The following is a 19,708-nucleotide window of genomic DNA, read 5'->3' as shown; positions in this document are numbered from 1 at the left end:
GCCCTTGGTCCTCTCGGCGGTTGATGAGCGACGTGCTGTTTCCGTTCGGCATGAATAGGTGCCCGCTCGGTTGGAGTTTCCTTTTTCCGGGCGGCTTGCGCTTCTTCCACGTTTATGTATTCGTTGGCTCGATGTAGCATGTGATCATAATCTCGGGGCGGCTTTCGGATGAGCGCCCGGAAGAAGTCCCCATCCACAAGGCCTTGCGTGAAGGCATTCATCATCGTCTCCGATGTGGCCGTTGGAATATCCATCGCCACTTGATTGAATCGCTGGATGTAAGCTCGAAGCGATTCTCTCGGCTCTTGCTTGATGGCGAACAAGCTGACACTTGTCTTCTGATAACGCCGACTGCTGGCGAAGTGGTGGAGGAAGGCCGTTCGGAAGTCCTTGAAGCTAGTGATGGATCCGTCCGGCAGCCTCCGAAACCACCGTTGAGCCGATCCAGAAAGAGTGGTAAGAAAGACTCGGCACTTTACGCCATCTGTATATTGATGGAGCGTAGCTGTGTTATCAAACTTACCCAGATGATCATCCGGGTCCGTTGTTCCGTTGTACTCGCCGATCGTCGGAGGCACGTAGTGCTTGGGTAGAGGGTCTTGTAGAATAGCCTCCGAGAATTGGCGATTGATCCGCTCGGGAGATGAGTCCGCCCGGGGGGCTTTCCCTTTTCTGTCATCTCGCCTTGGCATTTCGTCTGAAGAAGATCCTGTTGGAACCCCAAGGTGTTTTGATGTGATCAAACAAGCTAAGTTAGGTCCTGCGTTTGTTTAACCCTTGTGTCTAAGTGTGCAGGAGCTTAGGAACACAGGAAGTCGAGCGGAAGACGCGGCTAGCGAGAAGGACGGCACGGGAGAGAGCCGACGGGCTCGGTGCGTCTGAGGGAGAGTACACCGGTGGACGAGAAGAGCGTGCGCGGCGCTCGAGGGACGAGAAACCGGGAAGGAAGGCTGCTCGAGGAGAAGGCCGGAACATGGGTTCGGGTGAGCCCTATTCCGGAAGGCCGAGATCACCCAAGCTAAAGGAGCCGGAGCGAACAGACCCAGACCGAAATGAGCTAAACCGGAGTAGTAGAATCGGACCACAAAAAGTCAACAAAGTTGACTTAAGGGGTCCAGGCGCCCGGGCACTATTGAGGGTCCGGGCGTGGGCCGGAGCTGACTTTTGACCAGGATCGCGTCAAACGCGATCTTCAGGGCGCCCAGAACTCCTTCCAGGCGCCCGGACCAGTACTATAAATATAGTACTGGTCTGCACATTCAGTTTAACTCACTTGTAATCAATTCTTTCTGTGCTTTCAGTTGTGTTCTTTTCATTTGTGCTGTCAACGTTGTAAAGAGGCTTCTCCGCCTAGAGGAGATCATAGTGCGCTTACTTTCCTTGGATTAGCAATCCTCTGATTGCAAACCAAGTAAATCTCTGGTGTATGATTTCTTTACTTAGTCTCTACTTTTTATTACAAGTGTTTATGTTATATAGTTGAAATCCGAGAAAGGTTCGAGTTTAATTTTGTAGGGCAATTCACCCCTCCCCTCTTGCCGGCCTCCAAAGGGACCAACAAGTGGTATCAGAGCAAGGCACGCTTCAGGAGGACTAACCGCCGATCGAAGCAACAAGATGGCCGGACCAAGCATCGTCCCACCAAAATTCGAGGGGAACTTCGCAGACTGGAAGCGTCGTATAGAGCAAGGCACGCTTCAGGAGGATTTTTTTTTTTTTTTATAAACACTTGTGACTGTTTTTATCTGAATTTACCTTAGACTTGTTTAAATGTTTGAATTTACCTTAGACTTGTTTATCGCCCCAATTTTTATGTGATAAAAGGGGGAGAAGTATGTTAAGTCTAGGGGGAGATACTATAATTTTTCAATTGAAAAATATTTGGACTTATTGGAAAATAAATCATTTTTATTGCATATGGTTACCCTAACTTAACTTGGGTTGCTCACATCAAAAAAGGGGAGATTGTTGGAACCCCAAGGTGTTTTGATGTGATCAAACAAGCTAAGTTAGGTCCTGCGTTTGTTTAACCCATGTGTCTAAGTGTGCAGGAGCTTAGGAACACAGGAAGTCGAGCGGAAGACGCGGCTAGCGAGAAGGACGGCACGGGAGAGAGCCGACGGGCTCGGTGCATCTGAGGGACGAGGTGTCCGCGGAAGAGTACACCGGTGGACGAGAAGAGCGTGCGCGGCGCTCAAGGGACGAGAAACCGGGAAGGAAGGCTACTCGAGGAGAAGGCCGGAACATGGGTTCGGGTGAGCCCTATTCCGGAAGGCCGAGATCACCCAAGCTAACGGAGCCGGAGCGAACAGACCCGGACCGAAACGAGCTAAACCGGAGTAGTAGAATCGGACCACAAAAAGTCAACAAAGTTGACTTAAGGGGTCCAGGCGCCCGGAATCATTCCGAGCGCCCCGGGCACTATTGAGGGTCCGGGCGCCCGGAGGACCGGGCGCCCGGAGCTGACTTTTGACCAGGATCGCGTCAAACGCGATCTGATCGTTGGGGATAGAATTTTATCCCCTCCAGGGCGCCCGGACCAGTACTATAAATATAGTACTGGTCTGCACATTCAGTTTAACTCACTTGTAATCAATTCTTTCTGTACTTTCAGTTGTGTTCTTTTCATTTGTGCTGTCAACGTTGTAAAGAGGCTTCTCCGCCTAGAGGAGATCATAGTGCGCTTACTTTCCTTGGATTAGCAATCCTCTTATTGCAAACCAAGTAAATCTCTGGTGTATGATTTCTTTACTTAGTCTCTACTTTTTATTACAAGTGTTTATGTTATATAGTTGAAATCCGAGAAAGGTTCGAGTTTAATTTTGTAGGGCAATTCACCCCTCCCCTCTTGCCGGCCTCCAAAGGGACCAACAGATCCTCTATCTCTCCGAGCTGGTACGGCTTGAGGGGTGCGAAATAAGGCCCGATGGAATGTAACGGTGGCTTGAGGTGCTTCTGCTCGGCCACCCGACGCAGATGTTGCTTGTTGCTCCGGCCGCTCGGCGGCTGCTTTCTGTTTTTGCTCCACAAGTTTGGCGGCCCTTATCTCGACCAGAGCTTCGAGTTCTTCCGTCGAAAGCGCCACCGTGTGTTGTCGTCCAGCCTCATCCATTGTTTCCAGTCAGATGCAGGAGCGTTCCCACAGACGGCGCCAAATTGATCCTGTCCGAACCAGGAGTCAACGGAAGCTGGGGGTGTGGCGCTTCTTGCTGGATCCTCGAGTGCTCCGGCGAACCTGCAGCAAAACCGAGCCGGGAGGGGTGTCCCGGCGACGACCCTCCGACGCTCGAGTCAGGCGAGGAATAACAAAAAGGTGGCCTCAGGATCAAGACTCGCGTACCTCCGATGAAGAAAAGGAGACCTTATATAGACCTCTCGAAGGAGCCTGGGCGCGCCAATCAAAGCAATCGCCTGCTTTCGACCATGCCCAGGTATGGGTCTGTCAGAAAGACCATGCCCAGGTATGGGTCTGTCAGAAAGACGTCCATAAGGCTATACCGCTACTGTACCAACCTCTCCATGATGTGACGGCGAGATCCTCCATCGTGCACTCTGGTGTACGGCGTAATCATCAGACATGCCTTTGCTGACATCCCATATCCTGAGCCGAACGAATAGGCCGCTCGGCTAATCTTTGCATCCTCGCTCTTATCCTGGACGAGCGGACCGCCCGCTCGGCCCTCGGTCCCAGCCGGGCGGACACCCGCTCGGCCATTCAGTCTTCCTGCCTTGGCGTCGGAAACCCAAGCCCGTGGCTGGGTTATCTTTGGTTCCGCTCGGATCTACTCAGCTACTCGGCGCGGCCATTAACCGCTTAGTCAGCCCTACATCTGTCCTCAAGCTGAGACCCTTCAGGAAGTGGATCCCCCATTCTTACCGCCGGATCAAGGGGCATTACCGGAGTCAATGCCCTAAGGGGAAGAAGATGGTCAAGGCTCAAGGAGGAAGTTTAAGTCAAGGGGGAGCCTCTAAGGTAAAAAGGAAGGTAACTTTTATTGAGCCTACCCCTTTACATTATGGTAAAAAGCATGATAGTTCTAATTTTTATCATTTTAATGTAATTTACCACAAGAATAGAAAGCATGAGGGCTTTAAGGAAAAGCATGTGGCCCTACATGCCAAAACTACCCAACCTAAGGTTAGGAAGGTAGATAGACACTTGGGCGGGAACACTAAGGATAATAGATACATGCCCAAGAACAAAAATGCTCATGGACCAAAACCTAAGGATTTAATGATAGAAAATCAAGTCTTGAGGACAAGACTTGATAAAATGGAAAAGACCCTAAAAAGGATGGAAAATATCCTACAAGGGCAAAATGAGAAATACCTAGGGCTAGGAAAATCAAAGCCATCCAACGGCCATAGAGGGTTGGGATACAAACCAAAGGCTAAGAAGGATGTGCCCTCGTACCATAGAGTTCCATATAGTTATGGAACAAACCCTAGGTCCAGTGGTCAAGCCAAGAATACTAGGGAAGTCATCCCTAAGAGTATTTTTGCGATAAATGTGACTAAGACTTCTAAGAAGTCTAAGAAAATCACTAACAAGGTCACAAGGGAGGCTATCCCTAGAGTTGACCTAGAAAATGTGACCAAGGCTTCTAAGAAGCCCAACAAAGTCACTAGGAAGGTATCTAGGGAAGTAATCCCTAGTGAGTACCTAGAGCATCCAAGGAGCACCAATAGGTGTTGGGTTCCTAGGAGCATTTTCTCTACCCCATAGATGGGTTAGAGAGTGTCAACTCCGATTAGAAGGGTAGTTAACCCAACTTTGAGGAAATTGACACTCAAGGAGCATTTTCAAGGTTTTTGTTAACCTTTGAAAATGAAATGGAATTATTATTTACTCTTTGAAAGAGCAAAATGTGCCTAATGGTGGAAAATTTGATTTTATCTTAAATGACATAAATTGAGAAAACCTAGAAAAATACCAAGTTGGGATTTTGGTATGTTCTTAGGAAATTGAAGGCATTTTAAGTCTTAATTTAAAAGTGCTACTCTTGTGGAAAAATGAAATATGCCAACATTTGAGGAATATGTTTAATTTCAATTGACATAAATTAATCAAGGGAATTAGAAATGTCAATTTAGGTTTTGGCATTTTCTTGAAGCACTTATGGGCAATCTAAAGTTTAATTTTAAGTTAGCTAAGTTTAAGGACACCTAGATAGGTAATCTAGGTATTTTATTAATGCTAGATCTTGCCATGATTGTTTGCCCATTATATGTCATGACATCATGTCTATTTTTGCATTTATGTTTTATTATGAAAAATCTAAAAATACCATGTCATGACATTCATACATCATGTAGTTATAGGATATTTTCTTTTGAAAAATTAGTTCCTTTTGATGTATGCCATAACATTATCATGCATTAAGGTTAATTCCTTGTAATTAAGGACAAATGGCATTTAACAATACTTATTAACAAGTGACATCCTAGGTGGAGGTCTAATATCTCTAAAATACCTAGATAGATATGCATGATCCCTAGAATAGGGCAAAACCAAAATCTCACATCTCACAAGACCTATAAGATGACTTGTATGTGTTTTAGTGCACATTAGATACAAGTGAGATGTTAGGATGATGAACAAAACTCAATATGTTGATTTAGTGCATTCTTTTGAGTTTTAAGTTCATCAAAACACATAGTTTTGTGTTTTCCCATCATTGGGAAAGCTAATGTACAAGTCATGTGCATTAAGCCCAAGGAACATGGTGGGATATTGGTTTGAAAATGTTTTCAAAATGATTTTGGAAAACCTTGGTGAATGCTATCTTTTGATAGTAATCACCATTGAATAGTTAGACACAAACTTGAAGAAAACACTAGAGTCTTTGCAAGTTGTCAAGTTTGTGTAAATCTTTGAAAATATGAAGTATTTTCATAGAAAACTATTTTTCCTTGATAGTATATACCCTAAATAATGCCTACACGAAATTTCATGATTTTTGGATTTTTGTAGAATTTTCTAGGGATTTCTGAAGTTGGATGATGTTGAAATTCAGCAACTATCAGAGCTCCGATCGATCCATGGATCGATTGGAGTGCCTGAATCAATCCGTGGATCGATTCAGAAGGCAAGTCTCCCGCGAGCAGAAGCTCGCTGGATCGATCAGCCGATCGATCCAGGAAGTCTGAATCGATCAGTGGATCGTTTCAAAAAGGTTCAATCGATTGGAACCCAACTCCAATCGATCCAAATTGCTGATTTTGGCTGGGAAAGCCTGATTTCAGCATCTTTAAACCTATTTTAGTCTAGGTAACCATTCCAAACCCCTCAAAATACATTTGTATACATAAAAAGGGTGTTTTCGTGTTGAAAACAAGGATGGATTGGTTAAGGAAGACTATATTGAAGTCTAGGGTGAGGTTTGTTTCAAATTTTTGAATATTTGAACCTCAAAGCTTCTAAATTTGGGTTTCCTAAAGGATTAGGGATTCTAAGTCATTGTTGGTACAATGACAGAAGTTACCACCATGTCTTTAGGGGGAGGGACTATTTAAAGGCATTAAAATTATTTTTCATAAACCTTGGATGGTGGTTAACCTTCCGTTAAATGAATAATGCTCAATGATGGACATTTGCCTACATTGAGGAAGAATGTAGGGTTAATGATAAATGAAGGGTATGGGACCTTCATTATTGTGTTGGTCACAACGAGTGAAGGTGTGAACAACGATGAGCAACTCTTCAGGGGGAGAGTTTTCAACAATGGGGCATTTGTTGAAGTGTGCCCAAAATTGAGGCACGGGTTGATGTGTGCTCAAAGATGGGTTGATGTGTGCCAATAGGGGGAGAATGAAAGGACTTATGAAAGGGGGTAAGTTAGGCTTTCATTACCTAGAGGGAGTTTGCCCTCTTAGGGGGAGAATGAAGAGCTTAACTTATGTGTTCATTACCTAGTGGCATGAAGAAGGAGGCTATGAGATTAGCCTAACTTACATGTGGTATTGTAAGTGTTATTGTTGTATTGTCAAACATCAAAAAGGGGGAGATTGTTGGTGCAATATCCCTTAGGTCAAGGTTGACCTGGTTGACCAAGCTTGAGTCTTGGTTTGGATTTCGATGTTTGACAATGAAAGGTTGATTGCAGAAGAGTCAAGTAGGTCAAGGTTGATCGGATACTTGATTGTGAAAGTCCTAGTGAGTGAAGCTAGGCAGATGGAAATCCTGGTGAGTGAAGCCAGGTGAAAGTCCTAGTGAGTGAATCTAGACAGATTGAAAACCCTAGTGAGTGAAGCTAGGTGAAAGTCCAAGTAGGTCAAGAGAGTGACCGGATACTTGGCATGAAAGAAAAGTCCAAGTGGGTCAAAGGGATTGACCGGACACTTGGTGAGAGAGTCCTAGCAGGTCAAGGGAGTGACTAGATGCCAGGCATGACAGACCAACAGGTTAAGGTTGATCAGATGTTGGTTTGGGAGGTTTGGGACTTGGTTTTGGGCAAAAACCAAGTGCTGGATCGATACAGGCCAAAACACTACGACAAGAATTAACGCTACCATCATTGCCCGGAACACTGTTAATAAATCTCCGCAGTCTATCTGTATTTTTACCTTATTTTTTTACGACCATTGCCAATAATTTTCATTGTTTAATCTTCACAACTATTTAAACATTATATATATATATATATATATATATATATATATATGATCTTGTCCAGAATCTGAGTCAGACAAACGCCGACGAAGATGACATTGGTGTTGACAAAGAGGTAACTTTGACGCACTCGGTGTATGCACATCCGAAAAGTAAACTCTCACGTGGAACTCCCTGATCTATAGTATGAGGACCGATAGTCCCTGAACTCTGCACACACTCAGATAAACACCCGGAGCGTTAAAGACTAGAAACCAGGAAAGAGTCCCCGGCGCAGGTCCTCCGACGCTCAAGTCAGATCCTTTTTTCCAGAAGAATAGTATACGATGGAAAAAAGAACTGTTGAAGACGAGTGCGTACTGGCTAACGAAGATGACCTCCCTTTTTATATGACGCTGCATACCTTCAGAGTCTGCTTGTTGTCAGAGAATGTTGGGTGTCAGGGTCTGTTGGGTGAGAGAGGATGTACAGTGGCCTCCTATTGGTGGAAAGAATGTTCCATTCGCAGGTGATAGCAGACCACTGGAATATTCCCTGATGTATGACAGTTATGCTTTGATAGGAGATTACGATTCTCTGACATTATTGTCGCTTAGTGCTTTCCGTTTCACTCGGGTTCAGCTATAGACAGCTCGGTATGACCGCTCAGATGTATCACCAGACTTGAGACTTGATGAGGAGGATGAGTTGTGACGAACCGATCGGATTTTATCTGAGACTGTGGCGAGGGACCCATCTTTCACGCCTTGATCGATAAAGAGCAGGTCGGGAGTTATCTTAATAAAAGTACCAAGCCTATCTACACAGCCCGAGCTGGGGAAGTCCGATCAGTCGGGGACAGGTCGAGAACTAATCCAAGCTCCATGTTACGTTTTAGATCTGAAGACCTGCCCTGACTATGATCAACCCAGAATTAAGCGGCTAATAACACGAGACGATCTAACTTCCTCCTTCTCTAAACTATTAATTGTCGTATCCCTTTAACTATTGATTGTTACGGCCCCTTGACTATTAAGCTCTTGGTCTTATTGAGCCTCCTCTTTTACACACCATGTGTGTGTATATTTATATATATTTGAAGAATTATTCTTGTGCAATCGATAGCTAGCAGTCATATTTCTGGCAAGGACGTTACACTGTTCTGAATTCTGATCCCTGCGCACACGCCTTTCTTTTTATTTTAAATGGAAGCCTCAGGCCTCAGCAAGCATCTAGGTCTGCGAGCATCAAAGCATTTAAGTATTCACTTTGCTGCTTTTTTGGCACTCACACCACACAATCCTCGAGCCAGCGGTTGCGGATTGGCCAATCCAAACTTAAGGCACCAAATCTTGTGTTCTGTACACTACAAAAGAAAGAAAAATATTTCTTTTCTAGTTTTTTTTTAAAACTCTCAAAGATTCTATGGGCCTCAATATCAAAGATGCTTGATCTAAATCGAATTCTAAGGTTGGTCCATCAACATGGCGAACCAAAAAAAGGAAAAAAAATTGCAAAGCTATTGAACCTTTGGAGGACCCTTTTGATTGGAAATTGTTCTCTTGTCCCTTGATCTGTCCCTTTAATCCTATTATTGTTAATAAAATAGATGTGATTATGCCAAGCTTGACTTTTAACAAGAGAAAATAACCGGTTTTAGGGGATTAGCCTGATTTAAGTCAGCATTATAAAGGCAGGTAGTGAACAAAGACTAAAATGTAATTGAACTCTTTTGTATCCTAATCTAAGAAAAGGTACAGCATACTCTTACAAAGCTTGGCGACAAGGACTTTAGAGGCACTTAAAGGTTCCCTGTATTCTTTATGGCAATTCTGTCTAGTAGATGAATTCTGTATTATCTAGACTAGGTGATAACTAAGGTAGATAGGCAACTGGAAATGTTTGTCAAAAAGGCAAAGGAATCGCACTGAATTGGCTTCTACTGCTAGACACGGAACGTGTTCTTGTCCGCCCTTCATGCATCGTCATCTCAAGCCAAGAAAAGATCTGCTATCTCTAATTAAGCCCGCAATGCGCGTTTATAAAATATACTTCCATTTCTTGAAATGAGCAAGTAAATCGCCTCAAGTTCTTGGTATAGTAAAGTTTCTTGAAGTACGACGACAGCAGGCCCATTGGGACACGAGCATGATGATGCATTGCTACTTGTATTCTAATCAAATTGCACCTTTTTTTTCTCTTCTCTGAGACAGTGCATCTGAAAAGTAGAGTAAGCAATCTTCTTCTTCGTTGACTGGTTCGACCGAGCTTAATCGATTCCACAAATGCAATGGGCCACATGGTGCCATCATTTTCATTGTGAAGGAGTATCCAAGGAAAGAAAAAAAACATGATTTTCCATGAGAACAAAAAAATTCAGGGACCTTTTGATAAATTGGTAAAAGATATGTTAGAGAATCTATAAGAGAAATATTGCAGATGTTTGGTGGAAATAACCAAATTTAATTCCGGTAAGCAAGAATTCAATGGAGAATATTCACATACCAAAGGGGCTGAAACGTGAAAGCAGTGTCATGAAGAGGAGAGAGAAGGAAAAAGGAAGATGAGGATATAAAAGAAGCCATTAAATTGCAATAAAAAGCAGAGAAAGGAGAAGCCGAAGCAGTGCTATTATTGATGATAATCACTCGTCTATTCTAATGATAGAGCAGCTGAAACGGCAAGAGGGATTCAGAGCTACCTCTTTGGTTTGTCCTGTTCATCTGAGTTGAAAGATACCTGTGTTCTGAGTTCTCTGCATGAGGGTGGTGGTATGGTGGGTGGGGAAAGCGAGAGCCTGACAAGAATGCAGAGGGTGTGGGCATGGAAGGGAGCATGGTGGGCCTCCAGATGCTGAGGGAGAGCCAGCCACCCTTTGAGTTTGAAGCCAAATTTCATTTCGCAAGGTGGATTCCTCTTTCCCGTCACTTTTCCTCTTCCTTCCATACCTGTGACTGTCTATATGCTGCTGCTGCTGCTTCTCTTGTTCTTGGCTTTAATCTTTGCTTTGCTTGCTCTGGTCGGCTCTGTTCTCTTGTTCTCTGTGGTGAGTTGTTTCCTTCACTTGTTAGCAATGCTTGTCCTTCTTGTCAATGGTGGTTATGTTTTCGCACATTTGTAGTTCTTTTTTCGTGTTTGTTTCACTACTTTCGACTAGTGCTCATGACTAAAGCTTCGTTCATCTTTCTTCAGTATTCCTCAGCAAGCTCTTGCCCTCTTGTTTTTTTTTTCTCCGTTCTCTCTAGTCTTGTTCTGTCCAGTTTGTGATTTTGTACTTCTTCATGGCTCTTGCGATTCTAAAGGCTGGCTTTAGTTATTTTTTTGAGCCGTCAGTGCCTCGCTCTAACTTTAAAAACTTCAAATGCATGCAAAATCACATGCAACCTTGGCTCTCTTGCGACTGCTCCATATGATTTTTCATGTGGGATTTTTGCCAACTTGACGGGATTCCCTTACCTCAGCAGTTGCTATGCTGTCCCTTCACTCTTCCATGCCTTTAAAAAACATCAAAAGATGCTCACTGTCTGCGGCTCCATTCTACTAACACAGAGGTCTATTTTTTTCTGTTTCAGGTGCTTTGAGGAATTTGTTGTCGATCGCCAGATCTCAATGACCTTGTGAATAAAGTCTAGAGCAGATTTGTGCTTGATGTCTCCCCTCTCCGTTACTATAAGCCAGCTTAGAGAGTAAGTTTCTGTCTCTGCTCGACCAAGTTGCTCCAGGTTGTGGGAACGCTGTCTTTGAGGAGCTGGGACGCTAAATTGCCGAAAAAGATCACACCTTCATTGTGGAACCAAGAATAGAAGGTGCAATCCTTCTATCTCAACAATGAAGTTTATGAAGCTTGGATCCAAGCCTGATTTTTTCCAGAGTGAAGGAAAGGATGTCAGGTGACTAACTACTTTACTGCATGACTTTTTGCTTTCACTATATTTTTCCTCTTGCATTCCTCGCAGCCATTAAGGGTGGTTTAGTCATGAATGATTGTTCTGAGACCTAATGGATTTGCTTGTCAATGAGATATATCCACTGCAAATGTAGCTCTAGATGTCACCTGTTTCTTCAAAAAATCATAGTTTTTGATATATAAATCTTTGCTGAAGTATCTTAGAATTGTACATTTTGCGCTGTTCAATCTGTCATTTGGCTTTTTTTTTCTAACACCCAGATTCTCAATTGAATTTCTCATGTTTCTTCTTTCAACACCTTATGTCAATCTGTTCTTACATTGAAATCGTATTCTTATCTTTGCAGGTCTGTGGCAACTGACTTACCAGCTGACATTATTATTCATGTTGGAAATATCAAGTTTCATTTACACAAGGTAAGGAATTGTATAGAATTCTTTTATGGCTCACTTTTTGGGGTGCAAGTCAACAGAAACTAACTATTAAATTTCACTTAATTTATTATAAGTCAGAGCAATTTTATGGTAGTTCCAAATGTAGATGTATCTTGGGATAATCTAGTTGCTTGTCATTCATCTCAACTAGATTTTTGCTTTTGTGTAAAATGATAATGATAAAAAAATGAAGCTCCTAATCTTGATATATTCGACAATTATAAAGAACTGTGATTTTAGTTTGAAAATGAACTTTGGTAGAAGAACTAAGGATTGGTTGACAATAAACCCTTGGTACTCATCCTTAGGCCTATGCCACTTTTCTGCACTATACTGCTTATGCAATTCCTTTGTTTTTTTGCCCTAGTTTCCACTGCTGTCCAAGAGCCAACTCATGCAGAGACTGATCACTACGGCAAATGATGAAAAAAGTGATGAGGTTTCCATTTCTGATATCCCCGGAGGTGCTGCAGCTTTTGAAATTTGTGCAAAGTTTTGCTATGGTATCACAGTGACACTCAATGCTCACAATGTGGCTGTCGCGCTATGTGCTGCTGAGTACCTAGAAATGCATGAAACAGCCGAAAAAGGGAACCTTATTTACAAGATTAGTGTGTTCCTAAGAACAAGTATCTTACGAAGCTGGAAAGACTCCATCATGGTTCTTCAGACTACAAGGTTTCTTCTTCCATGGTCAGAGGACTTGAAATTGATTAGCAATTGCATAGAATCTATAGCATCCAAGGCCTCAATTGATCCTTCCGAAGTAGAATGGTCATACAATAGGGGAAAGCTTCCATTTGAAAACGGCCTCGACCCACATTTGAATGGAGTTAAAAAAGAACATTCAGTGCCCAAGGACTGGTGGGTTGAGGACTTGTGCGAGCTTAAGATTGACTTCTTTAAAAAGGTTATAGTGGCCATTAAAACTAAGGCGAAAGCTAGTCCTGAAGTGATTGGACAAGCATTGAAATCATATACATACAAAAAGCTCTCGAGTTTGGGAAAAGGATCTGCAAAAAATGGTAATGGAGGTGATGCCGCAAAGAATAAATCACTTCTGGAGACTATCATTTCATTGTTGCCCCCAGATAAGGGCTGTGTCTCCTGCAGTTTCCTACTGAAGTTACTGAGAGCTTGCAGATTACTAAATTGCAGTGAGACTGGCATGAAGGAACTTGTGAAGCGAATTGGCAGACAGTTAGAAGATGCTACAGTGTCTGATTTACTGATTCCTACTTCCTCGGGAGAGGACACCGTATATGACATCGACGTGGTTCTCAATATAGTGAAAGAATTCACAATGCAGGACAATGATGCTGCTCAATCGAATCTAGCCGGCGCAAAGATCACGGTAGCCAAGCTAGTTGATGGATATCTTGCTGAGGTTGTCAAAGATCACAACCTACCACTTTCCAAGTTTATTGATCTTGTTGAAATAGTACCGACTGATTCAAGACCCTCACACGATGAGCTTTATTTTGCAATTGACACTTACCTCAAGGTAATTTTGACATTAACTCTATGAATGATAACACAAAGTTCTCATAAATAAACTATAAGAATGATAAGGATTCTGTAGAAGGCTCCATGTTTGATACATCATACATCAAATTGATGTTCTTAATGTCATAAACAGGGATATCCAGACCTTAGCAAGAATGAGAAGAAAAGGCTATGTGCACTGATAGACTGCAGGAAGCTTTCAGCGAATTCCTCTTCACATGCTGTGCAGAATGAGCGACTGCCATTGCGATTGGTTGTGCAGGTCTTGTACTTTGAGCAGATGAGGGCATTGGCTGCTACCACCAGCCAAGCCGAAAGTGGTGCGTCATATGGAAGCTCAAGGTCAGCCATCACAACCAACACAGAGGATGAATGCGTTGGCGGTTTAGTCGTTGATAACCTGAAAGCAATGAAGCTCGATGTCGGAGGGAAGGTCAATGGACATGAATGGGGCAGCAGCAACAACAGAATCGGAGACATATGTGTCAAGAACACCAATGGTAGGGTGAAAGGCGTAGTGATGCCAAAGAAGATGCTCGGGAACCTATTGTCAGGCAAAGGACAGAGTAGTGAGAATAGTAGCCTGTCCGATACATCTGGAAGTCCAAACTCCAACCGGGAGGAGCCTAAGTTGACCCCTTCAAGGACTATAAGATACGTAGCTTAGTAGCTTGCAACAAGTAATCATGATATTGTCTTGATCTAGCGAAGATCCAGTTTTGCATGCAGTTAAAATCGTGTGCCAGTAGCTAAATTGAAATAGTTAGTTAATGCACTAAACATGTATGGAATTTACTAATGAAAGAAGTTATGAGCTCTATTTGGTTCCCTTTTCAGTGACAGGATTTCTTTGCCTGGATCAAGAGATGGATAGGAAACACAATTTGCAATGGCAATTAAAGCTGGTAGAAATCTTTGACCACCAATATCAAGCTCAAAATTTAAACATAGAATATAAAAAATCGAGTTATCAACGCTGAACTACGACACATACATCTGATTGCACCACGTAGCTGGAATCCCAATCACGGATAACTCTTCTCAAGTGCCTACTTGCTGAAGAGAATAATAAATCGTTGTCCGAGTGCAGCTAAAACAGTTATTGATGCCACACCTCTTGCAGAGATCCAAAAGTAACTCTTTCTTACAAGAACTAATTGATCCAAAAGTAACTAAAAAAAAAAAGTTCAAGTGACGTGATTCCACGAACTAAATGGCTAAAAAGTTAACAAAGGACAAGTGTGAATAATTTTGCCTGACAAGTGTGATTGGCGTAGCGATGTCGTCTAGGCAACTATATATACATGTTCTAGTATAGAACTCCAGTAACTCATGCTGAGATATTCCCCAGCTTTTGTTCATTCTCCCCTTAATTCTTTACGCCTATTAGTTCCACACACCAATTATCTTCGTATTGAATGCAAATAGGAATTCAGAATGCAAATTCCACGAAGAATCATATAAAGATTTTATGATTGGTTCAAAGCTCAAAATTCATCGCAAATGATCTTATCTGGAATTTGAGTCAGACGAAAACTGATAGAGATGATGTTGATATTGACAGAGAGGCCACTTTATCGCACCTTATGTATACGTGTCAGAAAAGTAAACCCCCACGTGAAACCCAAGGGTCTGTAATATGGGAAGTGGTGGTACTTAAACTCTGCACACACTTAGACAAACACACGGAGTATTAGAGATCAGAAACCAGGGAAAAGGTCCGTGGTACAGACCCTCTGACGCTTAAGTCAGGTTCTTTTTCTCAAAAAAAAGTAGTGTACGATAGAAGGAAAAATAACTGTTGAAGACAAGTGCGAATATGTGCATACCTAGTCAAGGAAGAGGACCTCCCTTTTTATATGACGCTGCATACCTTTAGAGGCTGATCACTGTCAGAGAATGTCAGGTGTCAGGGTCTGTTAGGTGAGAGAGGATGTACAACGACCTTCTGTTGATAGAAGGAATATTCCACTTTCAGAGAGTGGCAAACCGCTGGAATATTCCTTAATGTAGGTGTTCCGGATATGAATGTGGCATGGGAGGAATTAAGGGGAGGTCAAAGGGCATTTGGGTAATTGGATGTTCAGGTTTCTTTAGGGGATTAAGGCAAGCACGAAAAGGGGGCTCTCGCGTTTTTTGAGGGGTGGCTGGCGCCGCCAGGGAGAAACGGAAGAGGGTTCTGTTCGTGAGAGGAAAGGGAGCCCGCCGCCAGCAAAGGGGAAGCAGGGGTTTGCCCCTCTCACGCCCTTCGTCGACGGCCGATGAAGCCGCCGGAGTTATCCTCCTCTCCTCTACCCCCTTTCTCCGGTCTCACACCATCGACGCCGCCTAGGAGAGGGCGTTTTCACCGTTGCCAGGGGGAGATCCGAGCACCGCCGTTGCGTATGGCGTCCAGCGCCGCCTCCCCCTCCGGTGTCGCCTCCTCCAGCAGCAGCCGGCGTCTCCAGCGCCGCCTCCCCCTCCGGTGTCGCCTCCTCCAGCAGCAGCCGGCGTCTCCAGCCGCCTCCGGCGATTGCTACAGTCGTCGCCGGCGTCTCCAGCGCCGCCTCCCCCTCCAGTGTCGCCTCCTCCACCAGCAACCGGCGTCTCCAGTCGCCACGGCCGCCTCCGGCGACTGCCACAGGCGTCGTCGGCGTCGCCAGAAACATCCGACACCTCCGCCACTGCCGCCTACACTTCCCGTGGTGGGTGCCGGCGATCACGGCGAATACCACCTCCAAACCACCGCCATAGTCGCCCTTGGCAGCCCGCCGATGTGGATCCGGCCATCGAGCCGGTGTATTTCATTGTTCGTACCATTATTATGCTCGTTAGTCATTCGTATTATCCGGCCTGCGTGCCGTGTGCCGGCCTGTGAGCCGCTGTATCGTTCCGGGCTGCTACGACTCGATTGGCGACATGACCAGCTCACTCATCCATCCGAGGGCGCCCCCTGGGCCAGGGTACGTTCTCGTACCTTTTCTGCATTTAGTTAATTATTCTGCTATACTATTATGTGGTTACTCATACATTTGTGGGATTCGCCTCGAGCACCGAGGTATCAGAGACCGGGGGAACCCGGTCGCTGGATACAGGTACAGTTGACCGGAGGAGGACCTCTGACGATCCGGTCAACGTAGAGGACAGCTCATCGACCGGGTCATGGGGATGCGGTCAACCTTCCAGACACGTCATACCGGCAGGTTCATTTTCTCAGCTTCCAGACAGGATCAAATTGGCGCCGTCTGTGGGAACGCGCCTGATCTGGAACGTGAAGATGGACGACGCCGGAGAGTTATGCTATTCTCATGACCTAGGTCAGTTTTTCCGTTATCTGTTCTCAGTTAGTTATATGATCTGTATTAGTTCTTCGAGTCAAGGCCCCCGTGCCGATCGACCGGGAGGTTTATATCCGAGCCACGGGCTCGAAGCCGAAGGCCCCCGAGCCGTTCGGCCGGGAGGTTTATGTTGGGGATCGGACGGCCGGCTTGAAGGGGGGTTGGATAGACGGCGCCCCCAAATCGTTGCTTCCTACGTATTCGTTAGCACAGCGGAATACAAAGAATACAAATACGAATACTAAAGCTAATCTAAAGACAAGGAAAGAACAAGCAAACCAATGACACGTTCGTTTAACGTGGTTCGGAGATTAGGGCTCCTACTCCACGGCTGTCCGTAAGGTGGACGATCCCGATCCTTCGGTGGATTACTCCCCGGCAAACTCCGGCTAGCACAATCCTCCTTGTCGGTGGAGAAACCTCGCCACAACTCGATCAAGAACACTTGGATTGCTAGGGCACTAGTTGACTACTAATTAGAGGTTACCCACCACTAATTTCGTCAACTCAAACCAAGCTCCCAAGCTTTGGTTTTATAGGCCACGGGTTGGAAAACCCCGCCTACCAGTCGACTGCTAAAACATGCAGTCGACTGCCCTCTGTGGAAATTCGACCGTTACATCCCAACGGCTCGATTTCACACATTCTGTTCGCTGCCAGTCGACTGCCCCAGTCGACTGCACCAGTCGACTGCCAAAACATGCAGTCGACTGCTACAGTACTGCTACAGTAGCGCTACAGTAACGCTACAGTACTGCTACAGTAAAACCCTAAAATCTAGGATTTTACTCCGAGTACAATCTCTCGTGCACTCGTACCCTCACCCTTATGACTCACTTGATTCTTCCTTTGCAGCTTTGACCTTTTGCCTTCAAGCCTACTTCCTTTGGCTCTCGTCCCTCGGATGCATTCAAGCCCGCGGCTCGTCTTCCATCCCTCGGCCCTTGTCCTCGCCTCGGCCCTTGTCCTCAGCCTTGTCCACGGTCCCTGATGCTCCATCCTTCACCGGACCCGAAGCCATCAACTGAGTCATATGTGTATCCTGCAAACCTGCACAACTCAAATACACATATCAAATACAAGGGTGAACCTAACTTAAACCCTTTGCCCAAACACCAAAACACATGGTCCCGCGGACCATTGGGATTGCTCCAACAATCTCCCCCTTTTTGGTGTTTGGCAATACGTTTAAGTTAGGGAAAACAAATAGCAAGTAAACATGCTAAAACAAATGGACTTACGTTGCCAAGGCTACACACTTGGACTTACACCGCCGAATGGACTTACGATGCCAAGGCTACACTCTTGGACTTACACTGCCGAATGGTCTTACGATGCCAAGGCTACACACTTGGACTTACAACGCCGAATGGACTTACGATGCCAAGGCTACACACTTGGACTTACAACGCCAAATGGACTTACGATGCCAAGGCTACACACTTGGACTTACAACGCCAAATGGACTTACGTTGCCAAAGCTACACACTTGGCAACCGCCGAAACAATGCACAGGGCTTTTTAAGAACCTATCCCAAGGCTCCCCCTACACCTAAGCTCCCATTGAGCTAGGATTTTCCACATAAGGCTTTTGAAGGACCTATCCCAAGGCTCCCCCTTTACCTAAGCTCTCCATTGAGCTAGGATTTTTACAACGGGCTTTTTAAGAACCTATCCCAAGGCTCCCCCTACACAAAGGTACTTTCAGGTTTTCCTAACTAAACCTTACTTCTCCCCCTTTGCCTAACATCCAAAAAGTTCTCCAACAATATCCCAATTATTGAAAACTTGTCATCCAAATGACCCTAAACTCATGTATGTATCACCCATGGATCCCATACATCTATATGAGCTGACCCGGTCAAAATCTAGTGCTGAAAACACTTTCAGACTGGTATCAGTCGACTGCAAGAAGTACCAGTCGACTGCCCCCATGAAAACGAGCTTACAGAGACATTCTGTGCTCGTGAACAGTGTTACCAGTCGACTGGTAACTGTACCAGTCGACTGGTACACTATTCATGAAAAAAAAACAGCCTTTTCTGGCCAACTTCAGAAATGCGCCAGAAATTCCACAGACCTCCAAAAATCCCCAAATTTTGTGGAGAGGTCTATTATATCAATATCTACTTGGGAAAAATATATATAAAAATATATCTATCACCAATCCCAAGATTGACACAAAACACAAAACTAGCTAAAAAGTTCAATTGAACCTTGACCTAAAGTCCTAGTTTTGGCTTCCTCTTGATGCATTTGCCCATACCAACCCACAATGCATCCCTAGCATTGGTTTATATGGCATCTATACTTCCAAAACCAATTATCATGCAATATGACCCCAATTGTCATATTTCTTGCATGAAACATAAACCATGTGTGCCAATTCCCTAGGTTTGAGACTCAAGTCCGTCTCTAAACCACTTGGCACACTCCATGGCTCCTCTAGACCCCCAAGTAGAACCCACCTGAGATCCATTGGCCATGGGTCCCAAATTGACTCTTGGAGCTCCCCCTAGAGCTCTTTACCTTAGTCACCTCCCTAGGTGACTCATCTATTGTGACCAAACCACAATGATGTCCCTTAGAAGATCTCCTTATCTTCTTGACCTTAGACACATCATCCTTGCCATAATCATATGCAACCCTAGCATATTTCTTTTCATTGGCCTTGGACGACACTCCCTTGCACTTATCATGTGCCACCCTAGCACATGGTCTCCTTTTGACCTTGGAGGGACTAGATTGGTATCCCAAACCCGATCTATCATTGTTGGGTTTTTGACTACCCAACACCATGTTTAATCCCTTAGATCCAATAGTGAATCTCTTAAGGAATTGTTCCAAACCATCAAGCTTTGCCTTCAAAGCTTGGTTCTCCCTTTCTAGGTTCCTAAACCTAGAGTCAACATGTCCACCTTGGACATTCCTAGACCTACCCTTTCTAGGCAT

The 19,708-nt window shown here is 44.5% G+C and overlaps 1 protein-coding gene across 2 annotated transcripts; it reads left to right on the top strand.

Moving 5' to 3' along the window:
• Positions 1 to 10,326: 10,326 nt before the first annotated feature.
• LOC122027789 (BTB/POZ domain-containing protein NPY4-like) lies at positions 10,327 to 14,275 on the top strand. Of its 2 annotated transcripts, none has more exons than XM_042586797.1 (5): positions 10,327 to 10,497; positions 11,164 to 11,481; positions 11,846 to 11,915; positions 12,301 to 13,437; positions 13,573 to 14,275. In XM_042586797.1, exons 2-5 carry the CDS (start codon positions 11,420 to 11,422, stop codon positions 14,104 to 14,106), a joined length of 1,803 nt encoding a protein of 600 aa, XP_042442731.1. In that variant the 5' UTR covers positions 10,327 to 10,497; positions 11,164 to 11,419; the 3' UTR covers positions 14,107 to 14,275. The 2 variants fall into 2 exon arrangements, with proteins under 2 accessions (XP_042442731.1, XP_042442730.1); XM_042586796.1 differs by lacking the exon at positions 10,327 to 10,497 and adding an exon at positions 10,504 to 10,637.
• The last annotated feature ends 5,433 nt before the right edge of the window (positions 14,276 to 19,708 follow it).

Source organism: Zingiber officinale, chromosome 10A, assembly GCF_018446385.1.
Source record: "Zingiber officinale cultivar Zhangliang chromosome 10A, Zo_v1.1, whole genome shotgun sequence".
Classification (NCBI taxonomy): domain Eukaryota; kingdom Viridiplantae; phylum Streptophyta; class Magnoliopsida; order Zingiberales; family Zingiberaceae; genus Zingiber; species Zingiber officinale.
This window is presented reverse-complemented; position numbering and strand designations above follow the sequence as displayed.

Bases quoted from the DNA above. Each gene is read 5' to 3' on its own strand.
- LOC122027789 (XM_042586797.1), top strand. From the start codon at position 11,420: ATGAAGTTTATGAAGCTTGGATCCAAGCCTGATTTTTTCCAGAGTGAA. The intron at 11,916-12,300 runs GTAAGGAATTGT...TTTTTGCCCTAG, and splicing joins TCAAGTTTCATTTACACAAG to TTTCCACTGCTGTCCAAGAG. The intron at 13,438-13,572 runs GTAATTTTGACA...TGTCATAAACAG, and splicing joins CAATTGACACTTACCTCAAG to GGATATCCAGACCTTAGCAA.